This window comes from Labrus mixtus, chromosome 14 (genome assembly GCF_963584025.1).
Source record: "Labrus mixtus chromosome 14, fLabMix1.1, whole genome shotgun sequence".
In the NCBI taxonomy this organism is placed as follows: Eukaryota; Metazoa; Chordata; class Actinopteri; order Labriformes; family Labridae; genus Labrus; species Labrus mixtus.
Window position 1 is genome coordinate 5,273,219 of NC_083625.1, and position 23,543 is coordinate 5,296,761.

At 38.9% G+C, this 23,543-nt stretch overlaps 1 protein-coding gene and 10 non-coding genes across 11 annotated transcripts; all 11 read left to right on the plus strand.

The window, feature by feature from the left end:
- Positions 1 to 10,172: 10,172 nt before the first annotated feature.
- On the plus strand, positions 10,173 to 16,623 carry LOC132988827 (hepatic and glial cell adhesion molecule-like). Its single transcript, XM_061056435.1, has 7 exons — positions 10,173 to 10,335; positions 11,561 to 11,902; positions 12,587 to 12,868; positions 14,131 to 14,224; positions 14,340 to 14,413; positions 14,549 to 14,622; positions 15,838 to 16,623. The coding sequence occupies exons 1-7, from the start codon at positions 10,251 to 10,253 to the stop codon at positions 15,985 to 15,987; spliced, it is 1,101 nt and encodes a 366-aa protein (XP_060912418.1). The 5' UTR covers positions 10,173 to 10,250; the 3' UTR covers positions 15,988 to 16,623.
- A 3,127-nt stretch (positions 16,624 to 19,750) lies between these two features.
- Positions 19,751 to 19,838, plus strand: trnay-gua (transfer RNA tyrosine (anticodon GUA)). Its single transcript is given in 2 exon segments — positions 19,751 to 19,787; positions 19,803 to 19,838. It is a non-coding gene; the product is annotated as a tRNA-Tyr (tRNA).
- A 260-nt stretch (positions 19,839 to 20,098) lies between these two features.
- On the plus strand, positions 20,099 to 20,186 carry trnay-gua (transfer RNA tyrosine (anticodon GUA)). The gene is given in 2 exon segments: positions 20,099 to 20,135; positions 20,151 to 20,186. It is a non-coding gene; the product is annotated as a tRNA-Tyr (tRNA).
- Positions 20,187 to 20,452: 266 nt separating this feature from the next.
- On the plus strand, positions 20,453 to 20,540 carry trnay-gua (transfer RNA tyrosine (anticodon GUA)). The gene is given in 2 exon segments: positions 20,453 to 20,489; positions 20,505 to 20,540. It is a non-coding gene; the product is annotated as a tRNA-Tyr (tRNA).
- A 252-nt stretch (positions 20,541 to 20,792) lies between these two features.
- trnay-gua (transfer RNA tyrosine (anticodon GUA)) lies at positions 20,793 to 20,880 on the plus strand. Its single transcript is given in 2 exon segments — positions 20,793 to 20,829; positions 20,845 to 20,880. It is a non-coding gene; the product is annotated as a tRNA-Tyr (tRNA).
- A 260-nt stretch (positions 20,881 to 21,140) lies between these two features.
- Positions 21,141 to 21,228, plus strand: trnay-gua (transfer RNA tyrosine (anticodon GUA)). The gene is given in 2 exon segments: positions 21,141 to 21,177; positions 21,193 to 21,228. It is a non-coding gene; the product is annotated as a tRNA-Tyr (tRNA).
- Positions 21,229 to 21,488: 260 nt separating this feature from the next.
- On the plus strand, positions 21,489 to 21,576 carry trnay-gua (transfer RNA tyrosine (anticodon GUA)). Its single transcript is given in 2 exon segments — positions 21,489 to 21,525; positions 21,541 to 21,576. It is a non-coding gene; the product is annotated as a tRNA-Tyr (tRNA).
- Positions 21,577 to 22,104: 528 nt separating this feature from the next.
- On the plus strand, positions 22,105 to 22,192 carry trnay-gua (transfer RNA tyrosine (anticodon GUA)). Its single transcript is given in 2 exon segments — positions 22,105 to 22,141; positions 22,157 to 22,192. It is a non-coding gene; the product is annotated as a tRNA-Tyr (tRNA).
- A 260-nt stretch (positions 22,193 to 22,452) lies between these two features.
- trnay-gua (transfer RNA tyrosine (anticodon GUA)) lies at positions 22,453 to 22,540 on the plus strand. The gene is given in 2 exon segments: positions 22,453 to 22,489; positions 22,505 to 22,540. It is a non-coding gene; the product is annotated as a tRNA-Tyr (tRNA).
- Positions 22,541 to 22,800: 260 nt separating this feature from the next.
- trnay-gua (transfer RNA tyrosine (anticodon GUA)) lies at positions 22,801 to 22,888 on the plus strand. The gene is given in 2 exon segments: positions 22,801 to 22,837; positions 22,853 to 22,888. It is a non-coding gene; the product is annotated as a tRNA-Tyr (tRNA).
- Positions 22,889 to 23,416: 528 nt separating this feature from the next.
- On the plus strand, positions 23,417 to 23,504 carry trnay-gua (transfer RNA tyrosine (anticodon GUA)). The gene is given in 2 exon segments: positions 23,417 to 23,453; positions 23,469 to 23,504. It is a non-coding gene; the product is annotated as a tRNA-Tyr (tRNA).
- The last annotated feature ends 39 nt before the right edge of the window (positions 23,505 to 23,543 follow it).

Here is a 23,543-nt window from a genome sequence, read left to right on the forward strand (position 1 = left end):
ACATATCTTGTCATTGTTTAAAATTATATAAGTGCAAAGCAGGCTCTTAAGTATTATAGAAACAGCAGTAGCTCCTGACCCAGCCCAGGCTCTCGATGAAGACGAGGAAAAACTCCCAAAATTAAAATGGGAAGAAACCTCAGGAAAGGCATTTCAAAGAGAGATCCCCTCTCCACGGATGGCTGGGGGTGCTACAGGAAGGTGCTGCTGTTGTTGTTTTTGTTCATTTTGTTATTTTTAGTTTTCCTTCATCTTATGTTGTATTGTATGTTCCACATTTATGGTTTTTTTTTTCTCATTACGACCTGATAAGATAGTTGGGGTGTAATAATAACGTTAGTATCCCAACTTATTCACTTCTCAACTATTCTCAATGATTTATGATTAATTGGCCATCGCTTTTAAATTGTCATAATTATTATTTTTAAGTTAATGTTCCTTTTATCTTAAAAGCCTGCTGAACTGTATTGTTATCATGATTTGGTCTGTTGTTGTATGTTGGTGTTGTTAGTTGTTGGATGTTTGGATGTCAGTTTTTCCCAGTGTCTCCTCCCTGTGTTTACCAGCTTTTTCCTCGTAGCTCCTTTTGTTAAAAAGTATGTTTTTTGTTGGCCCTCTGCCTTTTTGTTTAAAATGAATAGTTTGTTTTCTGCACATGGGTCCTCCTCTTTGTTTTTTGAAGAACCTTGACAATTGTTTTCTATTTTGTTACTTTTAAGTGATGCCAATTCAAATTATAGTTGAGAAGTTTAGAAAAAGGTCAATTTAAGCTATTAAGATTAAAACTAACTTCACCATTTGGACATTTTTAGATTAGCCAATTAGAATCCTATTGAAATTGCAATAGGGAAATTAAGTCCAAATGAATGATGAGTTGAGTATGTGTATATATATGTGTGTGTGTGTGTGTGTGTGTGTGTGTGTGTGTGTGTGTGTGTGTGAGATGGTTTATCTTAACCAAGGGTGAAGCTTCAGTTCCTCCAACGTTGGGCGCTCCTCTGGGGCCTTGGTCAAACACGTCCGTAGGAAATCCTGGCAATCTGTAGAGAAAGACGGAAAATAGAGATGAAGATGACAGCTTCACTGACAATCAAAATATGAACTATTAGGAGCAGATTTAGTGTTAAGTTCTTCTGACATGTTAGCATGAGTGTGCTTTACTTGCCTTCAGAAAGTCTTTTGCTGATTCTCAGCCTTTTTCCCAGGAACCTGTTGGTCTCGAACGCTGCCCTTTTGTGTAGACAGTCATACAGGACTACACCAAGCTGCCACACTGTAGTGGGGCCTGCCTTGTACGTGCAACGTTCATACCACTCTGGAGGCACGTGAGCAGAAGTTCCTACAAAATAAAAACAGAAACGTTAGGTTGAAGAAGAGGCAATACTTTGTTTGGAATATCAGAGTAACAGAAAGGTAATTCAAAGAAGAGCATGAGTAAAAGCTAGACATCTTACCATAGAAGACGCGAAAGAAGGATCCTTCTTTGACGAAGCAGCTCAGTCCAAAGTCGATGAGTCGAACACGTGGAACATCAGATCCAGACTCGATGAGGATATTTTCCACCTTGATGTCACGGTGAAAGATCATCTTATCCTCCAGTTCTTTTGCTGCATCCACAAGCTGTGTCAGTATGATCTGTCAGAGAGAGAGAGAGAGAGACAAAGAAAGAGAGGGGTTAGGCATATATACATGATAGATGGAGTAATAAATGTGTCCTTATATTGAGGCAACCGAACAAAAGCAACACTTTTGCTATTTGCAAAGTTGCTACAGAGGTCAGTGCAGGTTTTGAGTTTGTTCCACTGCAGGTTGAGTTCCCGCAGTGGAACAAAAACATTTGTTCAACAACAAGGATCTTCAAACTTACCTTTGCCTCCTCTTCCTGTAGGGCCCCTCCTTTGTCCGAGGTGTAATTTAAGAGATCTTTAGAGGGGACTGGTCTCTCCAGAACCAGTATCAGCTCCTCGTCAAGATCGTACCAGTCCAGTAGTGACACGGATGCTGACATCCCCACTGATCCAGGTGTTCCAGACGCAAGCTTCTTCATTACCGCCACTTCAATTGAAACCTGGTTCCCGCTCTGGTCCTGAAATATCATTTAAAAAATGAAGGGTTAGGAAAGAGAAGCTCCATATAGTCTTTGATAACCATAATACAGTCATAATGAATTCATTATGTGAGTGCAGTTATTAAAATCAAGGATGTTAAGAAGAATTCACTTACCGTGTGTTTGCAGAAAACGTTGTCCTTCGGGATGTGCTTGATTGCGACCTATAAGGCAAAAAAAAAGAGGAAAAAGTTGTTAGCACTTCCTGATCATATCTTATCTCGGTATTTAAGTGTGAATGTGTGTGTGTATTTAAGTGTGAATTTGTGTATGTTTGTGTGTAACACTTACTGGTAAATGATCTGCTTTGCGAAAGCCAGCAAACACAGATCCACAGCCTCCTGCGCCAAGCTTTTCCCCTTGCTTGTACTTGGTCTGGAATAAAGCTGACAAATCCTCTGTGCTTTCTGGTTTTGTCAAAGTCCTCTTCTTTTTGCTCGGCCCTTCTCCGTCAGCATTGGACTTTCTTTTGTGGCCCTTCTTGCTAACATCATTGAAAGCTACATTACTGCTGCTGTTCGTGTCTGTGGAGGTGGATGCTGACTCCAGGTCTTCCTGGCTAACTTCAAATCCCTTCCTCTTCTTCGTCACTGTCTCTGAGGGTCCCTCTCTATATTCTAGGACTTTCCTCTTCAATAACTTCACCCTCAAATCCTCCTCCTTTTTGTTTTGGGACTCAGTATCAGAGTACTTTGTCCTCTTTCTGGGGGCCTTGGTGTCAGGACTGGCCTTCCTTTTAGTTGGCTTAGGTGAGCCATCCATTGCAGAAGCTGCAACCTGTTGATTTCTCCTTGGGGCTGGAGATTGAGGAGCCTTCATCTTCTGAGCCGAGTCGTTTTTCATGATGATGTATTGAATCAATTTAAAATGATAAACTTCAGATTAGCGAGTGAATGATAATTAAACACTTGTTAACTAATGGAGTTAGTCTATCTGGGGTGACTGTAAAGGTTTGGTGACCTGAACATGGAATGTTCCGAAGCGCCTTTGCTCCTTTGATGTATGACATCATCATGCTGTGTTCCATAATTTGAAAGTTAGTTGTTATGAAGTTGCCATGGTAGCCAATTTCCTTCTTTGTTGGGTCTCTGGTAAGTCGTAGAGGCGAGAACCATTTTTTATGTCTCAGAATTGTTTTTGATACAAATGAGACAATGGACAAATATCTCAGTTTGGTCTTAAATAGTGCCAGACATAATTGATTAATGGTTTGTCAGTTACCTGGAATACAACAGTATGGCTGTGTCTGAAATCACTCCCTATCCACTCGCCATTTTGTAGTGCTGTCCAAATTCTGAGTGAGCATGGTCATACCCTATATAGTCCACTCAATGGCCCTCACTTAACAATCTGGTGTAGAAACCAGTGCAGATTTGGGTGTAGAAATCATCGTACGACAGAGTCCACGCGGGACCTATTCGTGCGTATCTGGCTGATCACGGCGTACGCAAGACCGGGTGTTGATAAGTGTGGCGGCTGGAAATGATCGTCATCTAAATACTACACCCCTATTTATTCACGGTTTAGCCGTCCTCACCCCCAGAGTTTATGGCATGGAGATACTTAATACGGCAAAGAAAAGAAACGAGATATGACCTGAGTGACACCATAACAGAGAAAAGTAAAGAGGAATAACATTGTGTTGTTTGGCAGCCTGAAATGTAGGATTAAAGAGCTTCAGAAGAAATGCATGAAATCTCAACAGCGTTGTTTTTAAATATAAAAAATATATAACATCTGTGATATGTAACATACATAATATAGGCTATAATATAATTTTTTTAAATACTTTTAGCTTAAAAAACCTGGTCAGACCAAACAATCGCTACAATGTAGCCTAATGTTGCGGGTCTTAAAAGAAGCAGCTCCCGGAGCGGAGGACGCCAGCCGTACCCCACCTGAAATTATCCCAGATCATGGAGCGAGTGGCTTCCTTCATCGGTTCAGCCTCAATATCAGGCACAAGTGGTACAGGCGAATCTGCATCATAACGTCGCCTGCACTGGCAGCTCGCCATTTATGAGACTTTAAAAGAGAAGAGAAACCTGAAACGTCCTGCATCACATGAATAAAGTGTTTGATCAAACGCTGTGCAATGTGCACTTCTCATCCGATTCGCCTACTTTCCAAACATAAGAATTTAACACTTACATAAAAGAAGGTCCTGACTCCGTCTTACAGCCCCCGAATTTCTTTATTCGTTATTATGTCACATGTAGTCTGGCCTATGTGTGCGTCTGCTGTGCGCAATTACGCATGTGGCACATCAGTGTATTTATTATTTTAATCTCCGGACATATCAATTAGTTATGATCTAATGTTAATGTTCTGTATTCCTAAATATTTCATATTTCAGAGGCTAAAAGTTGTGTTTACTATCCTCTGGAAGTTTGTCTGTCTTTTTAAAGTAACTGTTTTTAGTTTTTCTGTTTTAATTTGTCTCAGTATTTTCTGCAGCGATATTCCTGTGCGCTGAATGTTTAACATGTATTTACTGAAAGCAGCCTCTCTAATCTTTAATCTTTAAAGTAAATTGATTAAACAAACAAAAATTAATCAAATAAAACACACAACTTAACAAATCACCTGACAGCTTGCGCTGCTCAACATCATTTAAAAAGCAATGTAGCCTACAGAGTCATTTGAGGTGGAGCGTAATATAAAATACATTTTCGGTATCTTATCTAACAGTAAATCTGTGAACCTCTTATCTATCCGTCTTAACAAGCACTGTTATAGTATGATCTAATTATTCTCCGACACAGACAGATTCGCTGCAGCGCAAGTCCACACTGAGTTGAAAACGTACGTACACGAACTGAGACCTGCCGTGGGATTTGAGCGTACCCTCCGCTCACGTCCAAATTGATGAGTGCCAAACTTTGCGTGGAAATGACCGTACACCCATTTTTCTGCCGTACGTATGTTTGATAAGTGAGGGCCAATGTATCCCACAATGCATTTTGAAAAGTAGTGTATGAGCGATGGTCACTATGCGAGCAATATATACCATCATGCATTGCGGTTCAAAAGATTTTTACGAGCGGAGAGTGGTGTTTGACTCGGCTGCTCTCAAACGGACGAGAGGAGCGACCAGCATGAACACAGAAACTCAATAAAGTTCATATTCAGAGCGTTTTACTGAAATCTATGATCGGTTTTAATAAAGATTAAAAGATCGTCAACTTTAGTGATGTTAGTTTGTCCTAATGATGATGACAGACGAGGAACCAGAGTCCGTGAGCATAAATAATTTAGTTTTGGTCCGAAAATATGTCTCATTATGTAAAATTCAATATTAGACACACAAATAAATACATGTGCAAATACTGAAATAAATAAATGAGTAAATGTAGAAATACAGAAAAAAATAAATTTGGTAAATTAAGTCACACAAAGCAATGAGTGACTTCAGCTGTCTTCCAAAACAAAAGCAAGGACTTGAAATAAAGCCTTGATAGACTGAAGATGCAGTAATAAGAAATTAACCAGAGGTGAATTCATGGATTTATTTTTGAATTTATTTGAAGATTTTATTTATTGTTTATTACACATATCTTGTCATTGTTTAAAATTATATAAGTGCAAAGCAGGCTCTTAAGTATTATAGAAACAGCAGTAGCTCCTGACCCAGCCCAGGCTCTCGATGAAGACGAGGAAAAACTCCCAAAATGAAAATGGGAAGAAACCTCAGGAAAGGCATTTCAAAGAGAGATCCCCTCTCCACGGATGGCTGGGGGTGCTACAGGAAGGTGCTGCTGTTGTTGTTTTTGTTCATTTTGTTATTTTTAGTTTTCCTTCATCTTATGTTGTATTGTATGTTCCACATTTATGTTTTTTTTTTTCTCATTACGACCTGATAAGATAGTTGGGGTGTAATAATAACGTTAGTATCCCAACTTATTCACTTCTCAACTATTCTCAATGATTTATGATTAATTGGCCATCGCTTTTAAATTGTCATAATTATTATTTTTAAGTTAATGTTCCTTTTATCTTAAAAGCCTGCTGAACTGTATTGTTGTCATGATTTGGTCTGTTGTTGTATGTTGGTGTTGTTAGTTTTTGGATGTTTAGATGTCAGTGTTTCCCAGTGTCTCCTCCCTGTGTTTACCAGTTTTTTCCTTGTAGCTCCTTTTGTTAAAAAGTATGTTTTTTGTTTGCCCTCTGCCTTTTTGTTTAAAATGAATAGTTTGTTTTCTGCACATGGGTCCTCCTCTTTGTTTTTTGAAGAACCTTGACAATTGTTTTCTATTTTGTTACTTTTAAGTGATGCCAATTCAAATTATAGTTGAGAAGTTTAGAAAAAGGTCAATTTAAGCTATTAAGATTAAAACTAACTTCACCATTTGGACATTTTTAGATTAGCCAATTAGAATCCTATTGAAATTGCAATAGGGAAATTAAGTCCAAATGAATGATGAGTTGAGTATGTGTATATATATGTGTGTGTGTGTGTGTGTGTGTGTGTGTGTGTGTGTGTGTGAGATGGTTTATCTTAACCAAGGGTGAAGCTTCAGTTCCTCCAACGTTGGGCGCTCCTCTGGGGCCTTGGTCAAACACGTCCGTAGGAAATCCTGGCAATCTGTAGAGAAAGATGGAAAATAGAGATGAAGATGACAGCTTCACTGACAATCAAAATATGAACTATTAGGAGCAGATTTAGTGTTAAGTTCTTCTGACATGTTAGCATGAGTGTGCTTTACTTGCCTTCAGAAAGTCTTTTGCTGATTCTCAGCCTTTTTCCCAGGAACCTGTTGGTCTCGAACGCTGCCCTTTTGTGTAGACAGTCATACAGGACTACACCAAGCTGCCACACTGTAGTGGGGCCTGCCTTGTATGTGCAACGTTCATACCACTCTGGAGGCACGTGAGCAGAAGTTCCTACAAAATAAAAACAGAAACGTTAGGTTGAAGAAGAGGCAATACTTTGTTTGGAATATCAGAGTAACAGAAAGGTAATTCAAAGAAGAGCATGAGTAAAAGCTAGACATCTTACCATAGAAGACGCGAAAGAAGGATCCTTCTTTGACGAAGCAGCTCAGTCCAAAGTCGATGAGTCGAAGACGTGGAACATCAGATCCAGACTCGATGAGGATATTTTCCACCTTGATGTCACGGTGAAAGATCATCTTATCCTCCAGTTCTTTTGCTGCATCCACAAGCTGTGTCAGTATGATCTGTCAGAGAGAGAGAGAGAGACAAAGAAAGAGAGGGGTTAGGCATATATACATGATAGATGGAGTAATAAATGTGTCCACTTTTGCTCTTTGAAAAGTTGCTACAGAGGTCAGTGCAGGTTTTGAGTTTGTTCCACTGCAGGTTGAGTTCCCGCAGTGGAACAAAAACATTTGTTCAACAACAAGGATCTTCAAACTTACCTTTGCCTCCTCTTCCTGTAGGGCCCCTCCTTTGTCCGAGGTGTAATTTAAGAGATCTTTAGAGGGGACTGGTCTCTCCAGAACCAGTATCAGCTCCTCGTCAAGATCGTACCAGTCCAGTAGTGACACGCATGCTGACGTCCCCACTGATCCAGGTGTTCCAGACGCAAGCTTCTTCATTACCGCCACTTCAATTGAAACCTGGTTCCCGCTCTGGTCCTGAAATATCATTAAAAAAATGAAGGGTTAGGAAAGAGAAGCTCCATAGAGTCTTTGATAACCATAATACAGTCATAATGAATTCATTATGTGAGTGCAGTTATTAAAATCAAGGATGTTAAGAAGAATTCACTTACCGTGTGTTTGCAGAAAACGTTGTCCTTCGGGATGTGCTTGATTGCGACCTATAAGGCAAAAAAAAAGAGGAAAAAGTTGTTAGCACTTCCTGATCATATCTTATCTCGGTATTTAAGTGTGAATGTGTGTGTGTATTTAAGTGTGAATTTGTGTATGTTTGTGTGTAACACTTACTGGTAAATGATCTGCTTTACGAAAGCCAGCAAACACAGATCCACAGCCTCCTGCGCCAAGCTTTTCCCCTTGCTTGTACTTGGTCTGGAATAAAGCTGACAAATCCTCTGTGCTTTCTGGTTTTGTCAAAGTCCTCTTCTTTTTGCTCGGCCCTTCTCCGTCAGCATTGGACTTTCTTTTGTGGCCCTTCTTGCTAACATCATTGAAAGCTACATTACTGCTGCTGTCCGTGTCTGTGGAGGTGGATGCTGACTCCAGGTCTTCCTGGCTAACTTCAAATCCCTTCCTCTTCTTCGTCACTGTCTCTGAGGGTCCCTCTCCATATTCTAGGACTTTCCTCTTCAATACCTTCACCCTCAAATCCTCCTCCTTTTTGTTTTGGGACTCAGCATCAGAGTACTTTGTCCTCTTTCTGGGGGCCTTGGTGTCAGGACTGGCCTTCCTTTTAGTTGGCTTAGGTGAGCCATCCATCGCAGAAGGTGCAACCTGTTGATTTCTCCTTGGGGCTGGAGATTGAGGAGCCTTCATCTTCTGAGCCGAGTCGTTTTTCATGATGATGTATTGAATCAATTTAAAACGATAAACTTCAGATTAGCGAGTGAATGATAATTAAACACTTGTTAACTAATGGAGTTAGTCTATCTGGAGTGACTTTAAAGGTTTGGTGACCTGAACATGGAATGTTCTGAAGCGCCTTTGCTCCTTTGATGTCTGAATGTATGACATCATCATGCTGTGTTCCAGAATTTGAAAGTTAGTTGTTATGACGTTGCCATGGTAGCCAATTTCCTTCTTTGTTGGGTCTCTGGTAAGTCGTAGAGGCGAGAACCATTTTTATGTCTCAGAATTGTTTTTGATACAAATGAGACAATGGACAAATATCTCAGTTTGGTCTTAAATAGTGCCAGACATAATTGATTAATGGTTTGTCAGTTACCTGGAATACAACAGTATGGCTGTGTCTGAAATCACTCCCTATCCACTCCCCATTTTGTAGTGCTGTCCAAATTCTGAGTGAGCATGGTCATACCCTATATCAGGGATGGGCAACTTCACAGCAAGGGCCACATTCATTTCATTCTCAAATTGTCAAATTGTAGTATACAAAAACGATTACAGTCAATTATGTCTCAAATTTAACTCAACATATACCAGTGATCAAATATAATTATGGACATTTTTCATGGCAGATTTTGTCATGTTTTCTTCATGTTTCCAATTAATTGATATGTAAAAATTGACCTGAGGGCCACGTTGAGGGTTGATGGGGGCCGCATGTGGACCCCGGACCACCAGTTGCCCACCCCTGCCCTATATAGTCCACTCAATGTATCCCACTATGCATTTTGAAAAGTAGTGTATGAGCGATGGTGACTATGCAAGAAATATATACCATCATGCATTGCGGTTCAAAAGATTTTTACGAGCGGAGAGTGGCGTTTGACTCGACTGCTCTCAAACAGACAAGAGGAGCGACCAGCATGAATGCAGAAACTCAATAAAGTTCATATTCAGAGCGTTTTACTGAAATCTAAGTATTTATTATTTGTAAATATGTTTTTTTAATTTTGCTCAGTGAGTGCACTATATAGTCCACTGCATTAAACTCACTATATAGTGAGTAGGGAATGAGTGAGTGATTTCGGACACAGCCTATGACTTTAAAACAGCACTTTAGCTCCTCAACCAAATCCCTCCATTGATATGGTCAAGTGGTGTAACTTTTATTTTAATAGTTTTGGGGTTGTCCACTTAAAATTGTTAACTCGTGATTCACGCAAGAATACAAATCTGGACATTAACTCTTTCTCCGTGATTCATTTTATTTAATTGAAATGTCTTGGAATACTTTTTGAATGATTCATACTTAACTATAAATTAAAATCTTCCACTTGTGTTATATTATTTTTGTGTGTTTTATATACATATATATATATATATATATCCTGGCTGCAGATTTCCCTTTAAGACACAATGACAACTCATTTTTAAACTTATTGATTAATAACTTGTCACACTTATATAATAATTGTTGCAAAATTACCATAAAGATAACTCTACATGTACAAAAGGGACATCTAGACACACACACTTTTGTCCTGCTATATTGGCTTTCGAGAACAACATGTACTCAGTCCCAGCTGAGTCTGAATGACTGACTGTGTTCTCCGTCCTGCCCAGTTGCAAATCATGCTGGTTGTCTGGGAGGAAAACAAAGCTTGAGACCCAAGATGAAGGCAGAGACGGAGGCTCCTTTAAAAGCCAAACTATTTTCCAAGATTATTTTGCTTATTTTTGTCATTTTCTTCAATTCAGGTATGTAAAACCCTCTACTTTGACATTTTCTCGTATAAATAGATTGCATTGTTTTTCCAAACAGTGGTCTGATGTTTCACTGCTTGTTTATGCCATGCCCCTGAATGGCTTTGTAAAAGTTTAGTTGATAGTTTTTATATGCAAATAACGGCAAATAAACAAGTTATTTTTGCTTGATTTTTTTGTTTTTGTTTGGTCCAGTATTTTTGAAGAATATTTTTTAAATCTCAGATTTAAAAAAAATAGATTTTGGGAAAACCCTTTAGGAAGAAAAAAAACTCATGCAGCAACCTCTGTGATGAAAAAAGATAATTTTTTATAGAATATAATCTACAGTAGATCTGTGTCTGGACTTTGAAAATGCATACAAAGGGTCGGAAGAAAATGGGAACAACAATGCAAATATGATTTTGATTTAAAGATGCATACTTCATATAAATTTCAAAAAAAAAGTTCCAGGTTTTCATAATACCGTCTGTGTTTTGTAGTTCTATGCATATTATATTAAAATGTTCAATATTACCACCAATTATGCAGGGTTAAACTGGCAAAGCTCTGACTGGACATTACATCACAAAGGAGGTATTTGTTGTTGGGGTGTTGGACTGTGTGGGTGCTTTTACAGTCTTGTGGACGCCCTTTGTGAGTAATACAGTAATTGTGCCTACAGCCTGTACCAGAATCAGTGTTGTCAGATGTTTAGTTATTTCAGCTGTGTCTCATCATTGTCCTGCTCCGGTTGCGGATAGCAGCAGAGTCACTGAGCTGTTCTGTTTCTGCAAAGCAAGCATGGCATCTGGATTGCCCCCAGTGCTCTTTTCATGAACTGCCAAGAAGGAAATTTGAACAAACAATCCCAGCTTTTGTTGGCTCATGCTGGCCCATCCGAAGGACTGACAGCTGTAACCATGGTTATTTGAATGTACCATGCAAACTGGCTCATGTATAAACCAGTGATGGGGCGTGCTGTCTATACACTGGCCTTCACATGACTATCATGCATTTTCACAAAACACAAAAAAATGCCATGCACAGAAGTGAGGACTTTTTGCAGGAAGTGGTGTTTTCTTTTTGAGTCACGTGCAAAATGTGAAAGTTGGGCTGGTGGATCAGCTTATAGTAAAATGAGGATCAAATAGAGGTGGCTCTAAATACACAAACACTAATACTGCAGACTTTTGAATTCCCCAGTTTTTCTTCTTCAACTCTTTTATCAATTCTGCAGGTGGGGTGCTGGCAGTAAATATGACCATCCCCAACACTCTCATTAGAGGAACAGTAGGAGGGGAGGCCCTACTATCCGTCCGCTACAACAGTTTCAGTCTCGACCTGCCGGTCATCAAGTGGCAACTCAGAAGAGAAAAATCTGTCACTGTTGTCCAGTCCATTGGAACGGACATCATCGGGACCCTGAGGCCTGAGTATCGTGACCGCATCCTGGTGTTTGAGAACGGGACTCTGCTCCTCCACAACCTCCGACTCTTTGATGACGGAACATATGATGTGGAGATCTCCATCACAGACGATACCTTTACAGGAGAGGGCAGCATCACTCTCTCTGTGGATGGTAGGACTACAAGTGTTATTGTTTGATCTTAAAATGAATTAAAAGGTACTATCACATCGATGCATCTTTTGTGTGAACCAATTTCAATGACAACATGCTTCTCTGTATGACTAAGATGCAAGTCCAACTAAAACTGTGAAGTTTTAATAACATAATGTCTCACCACATATAGTGTACAGAAGCATATTGCTGCCATGCAAAAAAAGGAAAACACATCAGTATCATGTTATACAATGGTGTATACTGGTTTTACCAGTTGTTTTTCACCCTTTAATTGGATACTTTGACGCGATAGCAAGATGTTTTTGCATGCTAATGCCATTCAACATTGCAGGTAAATATATCACAGGTAGGTAGTCTCCACCAGAAGCTGAACTTTCTTGTTATATCTTGAAACATTTCACATTGTAACATGATAATAGTATTTTTGTAACAACAAAACATGTCTAATGACTACATGATAAGTTACTTTGTGAATGTGGAAATATATTGTTATAGATCAAAAACATTTTGTCAGAATGGGAAACTTCTCAGATTATTACTCGTTACACAACAATTAGTTCTGACCAAGCAATCTGCTTACCAACAGTCTAGTTTCAGTGAAATTGTGGAACTATAGTTGACTTGGTGGAAGAATAGCATATATATGCTAAAATAATTCTGTCGACTGTCTCCTATACTCAGAGGCTATATCTAGGCCCTACATCCACATGGAGAGTTCTTCAGTCCTGGAGCTCAGCCAAAACGTCATCCTCAACTGCTCCCATGACAATGGAACCAGGACGACATACAGGTGGTTCAAAGGGGGAAAGCCACTCTCCAATGTGACGAGATTCCTGTTATCACCTGATCAGAAGCTCTTGACCATCACACGGGTGTTGATGGCAGACGATGACATTTATAGCTGCGCAGTGGAGAATCCTGTTGGCAATATGACCAGCCTGCCTCTACGGCTTACTGTCTATAGTAAGTGATACTGTAATTCTTTGCTTCTTTGCAGAAGGGAAACACAAAAAGCCTATCCATGAAGAACCTCGACACAAGGAAGATAATAGCTTTAAGCACGAGACAATATATTTCACTTAATCAATTTAATATTATATTTATATTTTCAGATTCTATTAAGCATTGAAAGATATCTGAAAGTCAAAATCTCTATAAGTGTGATTTCATTGTAGCTTTGTGGTCAATCAGATTGCACATGCCCAGAAGAACAATGCTAATGTGCTAATGCTAGAAGGGTACAATGATTATATTTACTGTCTTAGTTTAGCATGTTGGTATGCATTTTTGGATTATCACAAATACAAAGCGACAGGTGGAACTGATTGAGATCTCATCGGTTGTAAATGAGTTGGCAGAATTCGATGATAACTTAAAAAAAGAAACATGGCTTTATGAAAATAGACTATTCTTTTGGCCATTTTTGCTTTTATTTGATAGTGAAAGATAAGAGGAACTATGGGGAGAGAGACTTGGGGATATCATGCGCCAATTGGCCCCATCTGAGTTGAACCAGCAGTCAGTGTATTGAGGACTGTAACATCTATATATGAGACATCTGCTCTGCCAACTGAGCTATGACAGCATCCCGGGCTATATGTGCCAGATTTCATAAATGTCCAAAGAATAGTAAAGTTTTTTTTACTCAGAGGATTACAAACATTACAATATTTAATGTCTTTACAAACAACTGCATGTGCATCAAGAAGAACATTTAGAATCTTTAGTGGCAGCTGTGGTTCAGTGGTAGAGTCTGTTATCTCTCAACCAGAAGGTAAGGGGTTCAATCCTCAGGTCCTGCAGTCACATGTCCCATGTGTCCTTGAGCAAGACACTTAGCCCTGAATTGCTCCCGCTGCTTTGTCAGCAGTGTCACTTTACATAACAACCTCTGCCATCAGTGTGTGAATGGGTAGGTGTGACCTGCAGTGTAAAAGCATGTTGAGTAGTCAGAAGACAAAAGTGATATACAAGCTTAAGTCTATTCACCATTTGACCTCAGCTGGTCAAATTTATGCTTTGGATCACCTTAGATATATGCAAAGAAAATGTTGATGAAAGTCTATAACAAAATATTTAGACAATTCAGCCTGGACAGGAGAAGTCGAATCAGAAACATACATCGCTGAAAGTAGTTGTACCCAAAAAATGTACAAAAAAAGATTCAAATGAATTAATTTATTCATTTACTAGTGAATTACTCTTAATTTTGTATATTCTACTAGGAAGAAGTTCCCTCTACATCATCCTGTCCACTGGCGGCATCTTTGTTCTCATCACCTTGGTAACAGTATGTGCCTGTTGGACACCATCCAAAAAGTAAGAGTTGCTAAGGCTTTAAAATGAAAACTAAACAACCTAATTACAATTTAAAACAGGCAGGTCCAGGGTGCAACAAAACACCTTATAACTATTCAATGATTACCTTTAACAGGACAAAACCTCCACCAAGAAAGCCTCTCCCTAGGCTCTATGATCACTGTCATCACTCACCAATCAAGCATGCAGGTGTAGTATAGTCATACTGAATTTACTTCTACATTGATTAAAGTTATTATACCAAGTGATCAGCTAATTTCTTATAATGTCAATGAATCCCTTTTGAGAAATGTGAATGACTGAATGTTTTATGTTTTGCTTCAGATGACCTACTTCCAAAAAATACAGAGCACAATGGAATAAATGCTGTAACTTCTCTCTACATCCTGCAGCAAAAGGTATCTCTCATCACAACCATGTTTTTTTTAAATACATTCTGTTATTCAGTTAAAGTGGAATAAAAATATCGGAAGCAATTTAAGCCTCTGTCATTATACATTTTTTTTAGTGTTCTGCTTTTAATACAGGGATATCTGGTATTGAATAAAAAACATGTTTTACTTAAAGATTACCTATTAGGCTGACCCCCCTTTTAAAATTCACCTTAGTGTTACAATTCTGGATGGCCAAATTAAATGTCAACAAAGTTTTAGATTATGGTAAACATATGTTGGAGTAATCCCGAGATGAGTCTGCAGAGAAAGCAAAATGACTTGTCCTGCTAAACACGCAATACTTCCCCAAAGTTAAAGTGAGACTTTCATGAGCTTTAGCGTCTACGTAGGCAAGTGTAGCAGTTTTCATTGGCTGTTCTACCATAGCAACCCTGCCCCGAGAAGGCTTCCAGAGAGTTGACCAATCAAAAGAAAATGGGCATGTGGGGAGGGGGGCCTTAAAGACACAGCAGCTTAAACGAACTGTTTCAGGCAGAGGCTGAAATGAGGGTTTTTACTGTCACCAGAATTATTGAAATAAAGCGTTAGTTTTTTGAGCTGCAAATCATGCAAGCTACTCAATGCTTTCATATACTGACAACATGAAAGATGAAAATAAGTATACTATGGAATCTTTAATGGCCGATACAGTTTGGGCCATGGCATCATTGAAGTGTGGGCGTGATCTTGCCGGAAGCTAAAGTGTCATGTAGATCTCAGTCCTGGAGGTTTTTCTAGTTACAGTATACTAGCTGTGTTTCAATAATACATTAATTAGCATTCAGTTCAAAACTACTCCTTCTCTTTATCAAAACCCCAATCCCTAAGGAGTTGATCCAAGGGATGGGGGCAAAATCAGCTAATTTTAACATTAAACTGACTTCATACTTGGGGGCTAGCAGGATAATGACTGCTTAAGTCCAGGTAAACAGATTTAGAAACTTGTGCAGTGAATGTGTAAAAGGCGCCTACGTATAGACGCACAAATTCTCCAGCCTAAATGACTGTCACTAATAGGCAACTAATGAGACTGACAAAAGTCATTGAGTGCTTAAATGAGGGGATATAGGAGTCTTTTACTCTACATACGTACATACTATTTAAATAAATTGGAACTATGTTTGCCTGTGTTATCGTTAGCAGGGAATGTATTTTTGCTGAAGTTGTACTGTTTTGCAGGACCCCTCCATGGATGACTCATCAAGCAACAGTATTGGATCACCTTCTGAACTTGATAACCCGCCTTGCTACACCAGTTCCCCCAGCTACAACAGTTGTCTTAACCAGCCAACCATATCCCCTACCCACTCCTCATACAAGTATATCTGAAATCCCAGATTCAAGTCTCCACATTACTGCAAATGAGAGATCAGGATGACATACTGCCCACTGCTCTTACTCTGGAAACATCTTTCTTTGTCTGCCCAGTTTTAGAAAAGATCCCAACCATTTTCCATGCATGGTTTTATAATAATGTCATTTCAGTCCACTGACATTTCATCAATGAAGTTAATTACGACATAAATGAAAAGCCAAATCTGAGTAATTGCATGGTGTTTTTCCAGAAGATGAGGGGTCAGTAAGATTCAAGTGTAAAACTGTAGTGTGTTTAAGACATGTTATTTCTGATGAACTTCTTTGTCCATTGACTTGTCCATTGACTTGTCTCCAAGTCATTACAGAACAAGACTGGGTTTGTTGGGTATGTTATATGTAGAAAGTCTAAAATAGAAAAAAACAACAACCACGGATAAATTACTTTTATAGTGTTGTGACAGTATGATATATTGATATTGTTGTGAATTAAATTCAGAAGAAACTTTTAAATATTTTGTGAGCAATTGTAAATAACAGATTTTTGTATGGATGACGTAATTGCATTTCAGTGAAGAAGCTATGTTGCAGGAGGAACAATTGTCTTTCAGGTTTTGTACAATTGTAATAAAATGTGAAATTTTAAGAATATCTTTTAGCCGTGTCTTAACCTAAATCTGTCTCTCATAATCTGTGTTTTTATTTGTTTAACCTGCTCTTACTGGCTGTCATTCATCCATCCTTGTTTCAGTGGATAAATGTTTACATATTATATATTGGGTTATATACATAAATGCACTAATGTTGTGAAAGAAAACATTTAAATTAAGCAAAACTTGATGCAGCAAATTAACCAATAACCCATGTGCTGACAGGAAAGGAGTTAAAGTTGTATGAATTAATAAATAACTCATATATTCATTTCTGCAGTTAAATACAAAAGTCCAATATTGTGAGAATTTGATCAATGCCAAACCGTCATCAAAGACGTGTAGTTCATAACTCAATTTGTTTGAAAGAATAGAAATATTGTCCTGGTCAGATTGTTTGGAATGCTCCATCTAAATAAGAGCTTAAGACACCTTGTGATGAATGTGTATGGGAAGATTTAAGCGGGGTTGGTTAGTTGGCATTATAGCTTGTTATAGTCGCTACCCTTCCCTGGTATACACTGTCTGCTCTCTTCGAGCTAAGTTAGTAGAGTTGAACTGTAGGATGGTAAAACAGTCTTCCTTAAGTTGCAGTTCTTTTTGTTGACAACCAATATTGTGAGCTTGGTTGGAGTGGATGGATGACAAATCGCCATCAAAGCCGTGCAATTCATGACTCAACTTGATGGGTGAATAAAAAAATTGTCCCTGTCAGATGGTTTGAATTCTTTCTGTTAATCTAACGGAAATGAGGGGCTTTTGTCATCATTGTGGGTATATTCCTTTGTCATTTCGATTTGAAACACATTGATATAGTTTTGCTTTCAGGTAGGGGTGATGGGGGAAATTATTTTGTAACCCCCATAAAATTGACATGTATAATTAATTGCTAGATGGCGCCATGAGAATGTGTAGCTCGTGTGATTTTTACTTCATGCTAGTAGGAAAGTGAAAGTAAACAGCCCGCCTGAACTGATTGAAGGAGACACACCAGGCGTTTTTGTGAACATTTTGCCTGAAGTTTTTATGTTTAAACAGAGTAGAACCTCTTATATTCCTGGACTGTAGACCAGAGCATTGTTTTTCTTTGGGACGTCGATGTTTTGTTTTTGATTTATTATTGAATCTCTGGTGAGTTAAGGTCTGAATAGTAGCATTTAAGCTAGCGATTAGCCACGTGCTAACCATAACTCTTGTTATACTTTGAGACCACAGTATTGTTTTAAGTCGTGTATTTGATTTTCGAATATTATAAACCAATCACAGATATTTATGTTAACATGTAGAAGTGGTTTTCTAAGTTTAATAAGTAAACTCATGTCTTTGAAAACATGAGTTTTGAAAATGACATTGCTAGTAGTCTTTGAAAATGACATTGCTAAACGCAATTTTGTGATTAACATGTATAAGAGAGTCTTGGGTTTTACTTCTAGCATTATTCACAGAATGTAAACCATCTAAACATAAGAAGTGCAATAATTTAAACTTGTGTAATTTTGTAAATTCACAAGTGAAAAGGTACAATGTATGTTTAAAACACATTTAATTAATAAAAGTAAATTGAGTTAAGTTACCTTCAAAGAGATCAAGATTAAGAACTATGGTCACATAGAGTGATAAAGGAATTATTGCACTGAGTAATGAGATATTTCCCCTGCGATTTGCATGTACATTTTTTTTCTACCCCTTGTTTCTTCTGAGTCTGAGACTATTCCTGAAGCAAGGTGATCCAGTGGCAAGCCAAAATCCATTCCATGATCAGGAAGAGAGTCCAGCTTATTAACAATTGTCCTGGAGTATCAAGAACATTACTTCTGTAAAATAAGCACGTTAAATCTCATTCATGCTAAACACTACTTGGGTAGAGCAAAACCTATAGTATAGCAAAAACACAAACTTAAACACAACACACCTGAACTTAATAGGAACAAAAAGAACTTTGATCTTTAAAAAATCCAAATTGTATATGGACTGACAAAAAAACGGAAACCAAAGGACGAAGAAAAACAAAGTCTTGTATAAGATTCTTTTTGTAATCCGTGGTTGCTGTATACTTTGCTCCTTGATCAAACCTGTATTTAGTAGGTAAATAGGTAATTTTGTTGAGGTGTGATACTAGGTCACAGCAAACTGTAAATTCATCAGTGTGCTAATACACAGTGGTATCCCTGTCAGATGGTTTGCTCCTTTGTAATTTGGTTCAACTCCGACTCGAAGGTTCGTTGGTGTCAAATATTGTGAGCCTGTTTTGATTGATTGGATTAGGAATGTCCCTGTCAGCTGCTTTGAATTCTTTCTATGGGAAATGATGGGATTTTGTCACCATTGTGTGTCTGTTCCTTTGTAATTTCCATTTGAAACAAATTGAGATGGTTTTGCTTTCAGGTAGGGGTGATGGGGGAAATGATTTGTTGTCATTTTTGTTTGTAAAAGTCGATGTACACCCCTGTAAATGGTAGCTGCATGTTCCTTTCGATAGATCAGATGGTAGAGCGGAGGACTGTAGGTTTGTAAATCAGATATCCTTGAGTTGCTGGTTCAACTCCAGCTCAAAAGATGTGCTTTTTGTTGATGTCAGATATTGTGAGCCTGGTTTGATTGGATGGATTAAAAATCATCATCAAAACTGTGCTTGTCTTGTATCAACTTGATGGGTGATATAAAAAAATGTCTTTGAAACAAATTGAGATAGTTTTGCTTTCAGGTAGGGATGATGGGGGAAATGATTTGTTGTCATTTTTGTTTGTAAAAGTCGATGTACACACCTGTAAATGACAGCTGAATGTTCCCTTAGATAGTTCATTTGGTATAGCAGAGGACTGTAGGGTTGTAAATCAGAAATCCTTAGGTTGCTGGTTCAACTCCGACTCGAAGGATGTGCTTTTCTTTGATGTAAAAAAGCCTGATTTGAGTGAATGGATTAGGAATGTCTCTGTCAGCTGCTTTGAAATCTTTCTATGGGAAATGATGGGATTATGTCACCATTGTGTGTCTGTTCCTTTGTAATTTCAAATTGAAACAAATTGAGAGAGTTTTGCTTTCAGGTAGGGATGATGGGGGAAATGATTTGTTGTCATTTTTGTTTGTAAAAGTCGATGTACACCCACATAAATGGTAGCCACTTCTTCGCTTCGATAGCTCCGTTGGTAGAGCGGAGGACTGTAGAGTTCTAAATCAGGAATCCTTAGGTCGCTGGTTCAACTCCGGCTCGAAGGATGTGCTTTTCCTTGATGTCAAAAAGCCTGGTTTGAGTGAATGGATTAGGAATGTCCCTGTCAGCTGCTTTGAAATCTTTCAGTGTATCCATGGGAAATTATGGGATTTTGTCACCATTGTGTGTCTGTTCCTTTGTAATTTTGAATTGAAACAAATTGAGATAGTTTTGCTTTCAGGTAGGGGTGATGGGGGAAATGATTTGTTGTCATTTTTGTTTGTAAAAGTCGATGTACACCCCTGTAAATGCTAACTGTACATTCCCTTCGATAGCTCAGTTGGTAGAGCGGAGGACTGTAGTGTTCTAAATCAGGAATCCTTAGGTCGCTGGTTCAACTCCGGCTCGAAGGATGTGCTTTTCGTTGATGTCAAATATAGGGAGCCTGGTTTGGTTGAATGGATTAGGAATGTCCCTGTCAGCTGCTTTGAATTCGTTCGATTTATCCATGGGAAATTATGGGATTTTGTCACCATTTTGTGTCTGTTCCTTTGTAATTTCGAATTAAAACAAATTGAGAGAGTTTTGCTTTCAGGTAGGGGTGATAGGGGAAATGATTTGTTGTCATTTTTGTTTGTAAAAGTCGATGTACACCCCAGTAAATGCTAGCTGCTTGTTCCCTTCGATAGCTCAGTTGGTAGAGCGGAGGACTGTAGGGTTGTAAATCAGAAATACTTAGGTTGCTGGTTCAACTCCGGCTTGAAGGATGTGCTTTTCGTTGATGTCAAAAAGCCTGGTTTGATTGAATGGATTAGGAATGTCCCTGTCAGCTGCTTTGAATTCTTTGTATGGGAAATTATGGGATTTTGTCACCATTGTGTGTCTGTTCCTATGTAATTTCGATTTGAAACAAATTGAGATAGTTTTGCTTTCAGGTAGGGGTGATGGGGGAAATGATTTGTTGTCATTTTTGTTTGTAAAAGTCGATGTACACCCCTGTAAATGCTAGCACCTTGTTCCCTTCGATAGCTCAGTTGGTAGAGCGGAGGACTGTAGGGTTGTAAATCAGAAATCCTTAGGTCGCTGGTTCAACTCCGGCTCGAAGGATGTGCTTTTCCTTGATGTCAAAAAGCCTGGTTTGAGTGAATGGATTAGGAATGTCCCTGTCAGCTGCTTTGAAATCTTTCAGTGTATCCATGGGAAATTATGGGATTTTGTCACCATTGTGTGTCTGTTCCTTTGTAATTTCGAATTAAAACAAATTGAGATAGTTTTGCTTTCAGGTAGGGTTAATGGGGGAAATGATTTGTTGTCATTTTTGTTTGTAAAAGTCGATGTACACCCCTGTAAATGCTAGCACCTTGTTCCCTTCGATAGCTCAGTTGGTAGAGCGGAGGACTGTAGGGTTGTAAATCAGAAATCCTTAGGTCGCTGGTTCAACTCCGGCTCGAAGGATGTGCTTTTCCTTGCTGTCAAAAAGCCTGGTTTGAGTGAATGGATTAGGAATGTCCCTGTCAGCTGCTTTGAAATCTTTCAGTGTATCCATGGGAAATTATGGGATTTTGTCACCATTGTGTGTCTGTTCCTTTGTAATTTCGAATTAAAACAAATTGAGATAGTTTTGCTTTCAGGTAGGGTTAATGGGGGAAATGATTTGTTGTCATTTTTGTTTGTAAAAGTCGATGTACACCCCTGTAAATGCTAACTGTATGTTCCCTTCGATAGCTCAGTTGGTAGAGCGGAGGACTGTAGAGTTCTAAATCAGGAATCCTTAGGTCGCTGGTTCAACTCCGGCTCGAAGGATGTGCTTTTCGTTGATGTCAAATATTGTGAGCCTGGTTTGGTTGAATGGATTAGGAATGTCCCTGTCAGCTGCTTTGAATTCGTTCGATTTATCCATGGGAAATCATGGGATTTTGTCACCATTGTGTGTCTGTTCCTTTGTAATTTCGAATTAAAACAAATTGGGAGAGTTTTGCTTTCAGGTAGGGGTGATAGGGGAAATGATTTGTCGTCAGAGGACTGTAGGGATGTAAATCAGAAATTCTTAGGTCGCTGGTTCAACTCCGACTCGAAGGATGTGCTTTTTGTTGATGTCAAAAAGCCTGGTTTGAGTGAATGGATTAGGAATGTCCCTGTCAGCTGCTTTGAAATCTTTCTATGGGAAATGATGGGATTATGTCACCATTGTGTGTCTGTTCCTTTGTAATTTCGAATTGAAACAAATTGAGATAGTTTTGCTTTCAGGTAGGGATGATGGGGGAAATGATTTGTTGTCATTTTTGTTTGTAAAAGTCGATGTACACCCGCATAAATGGTAGCTACTTCTTCGCTTCGATAGCTCCGTTGGTAGAGCGGAGGACTGTAGAGTTCTAAATCAGGAATCCTTAGGTCGCTGGTTCAACTCCGGCTCGAAGGATGTGCTTTTCCTTGATGTCAAAAAGCCTGGTTTGAATGAATGGATTAGGAATGTCCCTGTCAGCTGCTTTGAAATCTTTCAGTGTATCCATGGGAAATTATGGGATTTTGTCACCATTGTGTGTCTGTTCCTTTGTAATTTTGAATTGAAACAAATTGAGATAGTTTTGCTTTCAGGTAGGGGTGATGGGGGAAATGATTTGTTGTCATTTTTGTTTGTAAAAGTCGATGTACACCCGCATAAATGGTAGCTACTTCTTCGCTTCGATAGCTCCGTTGGTAGAGCGGAGGACTGTAGAGTTCTAAATCAGGAATCCTTAGGTCGCTGGTTCAACTCCGGCTCGAAGGATGTGCTTTTCCTTGATGTCAAAAAGCCTGGTTTGAGTGAATGGATTAGGAATGTCCCTGTCAGCTGCTTTGAAATCTTTCAGTGTATCCATGGGAAATTATGGGATTTTGTCACCATTGTGTGTCTGTTCCTTTGTAATTTTGAATTGAAACAAATTGAGATAGTTTTGCTTTCAGGTAGGGGTGATGGGGGAAATGATTTGTTGTCATTTTTGTTTGTAAAAGTCGATGTACACCCCTGTAAATGCTAACTGTACGTTCCCTTCGATAGCTCAGTTGGTAGAGCGGAGGACTGTAGTGTTCTAAATCAGGAATCCTTAGGTCGCTGGTTCAACTCCGGCTCGAAGGATGTGCTTTTCGTTGATGTCAAATATTGTGAGCCTGGTTTGGTTGAATGGATTAGGAATGTCCCTGTCAGCTGCTTTGAATTCGTTCGATTTATCCATGGGAAATCATGGGATTTTGTCACCATTGTGTGTCTGTTCCTTTGTAATTTCGAATTAAAACAAATTGGGAGAGTTTTGCTTTCAGGTAGGGGTGATAGGGGAAATGATTTGTCGTCAGAGGACTGTAGGGATGTAAATCAGAAATTCTTAGGTCGCTGGTTCAACTCCGACTCGAAGGATGTGCTTTTTGTTGATGTCAAAAAGCCTGGTTTGAGTGAATGGATTAGGAATGTCCCTGTCAGCTGCTTTGAAATCTTTCTATGGGAAATGATGGGATTATGTCACCATTGTGTGTCTGTTCCTTTGTAATTTCGAATTGAAACAAATTGAGATAGTTTTGCTTTCAGGTAGGGATGATGGGGGAAATGATTTGTTGTCATTTTTGTTTGTAAAAGTCGATGTACACCCGCATAAATGGTAGCTACTTCTTCGCTTCGATAGCTCCGTTGGTAGAGCGGAGGACTGTAGAGTTCTAAATCAGGAATCCTTAGGTCGCTGGTTCAACTCCGGCTCGAAGGATGTGCTTTTCCTTGATGTCAAAAAGCCTGGTTTGAATGA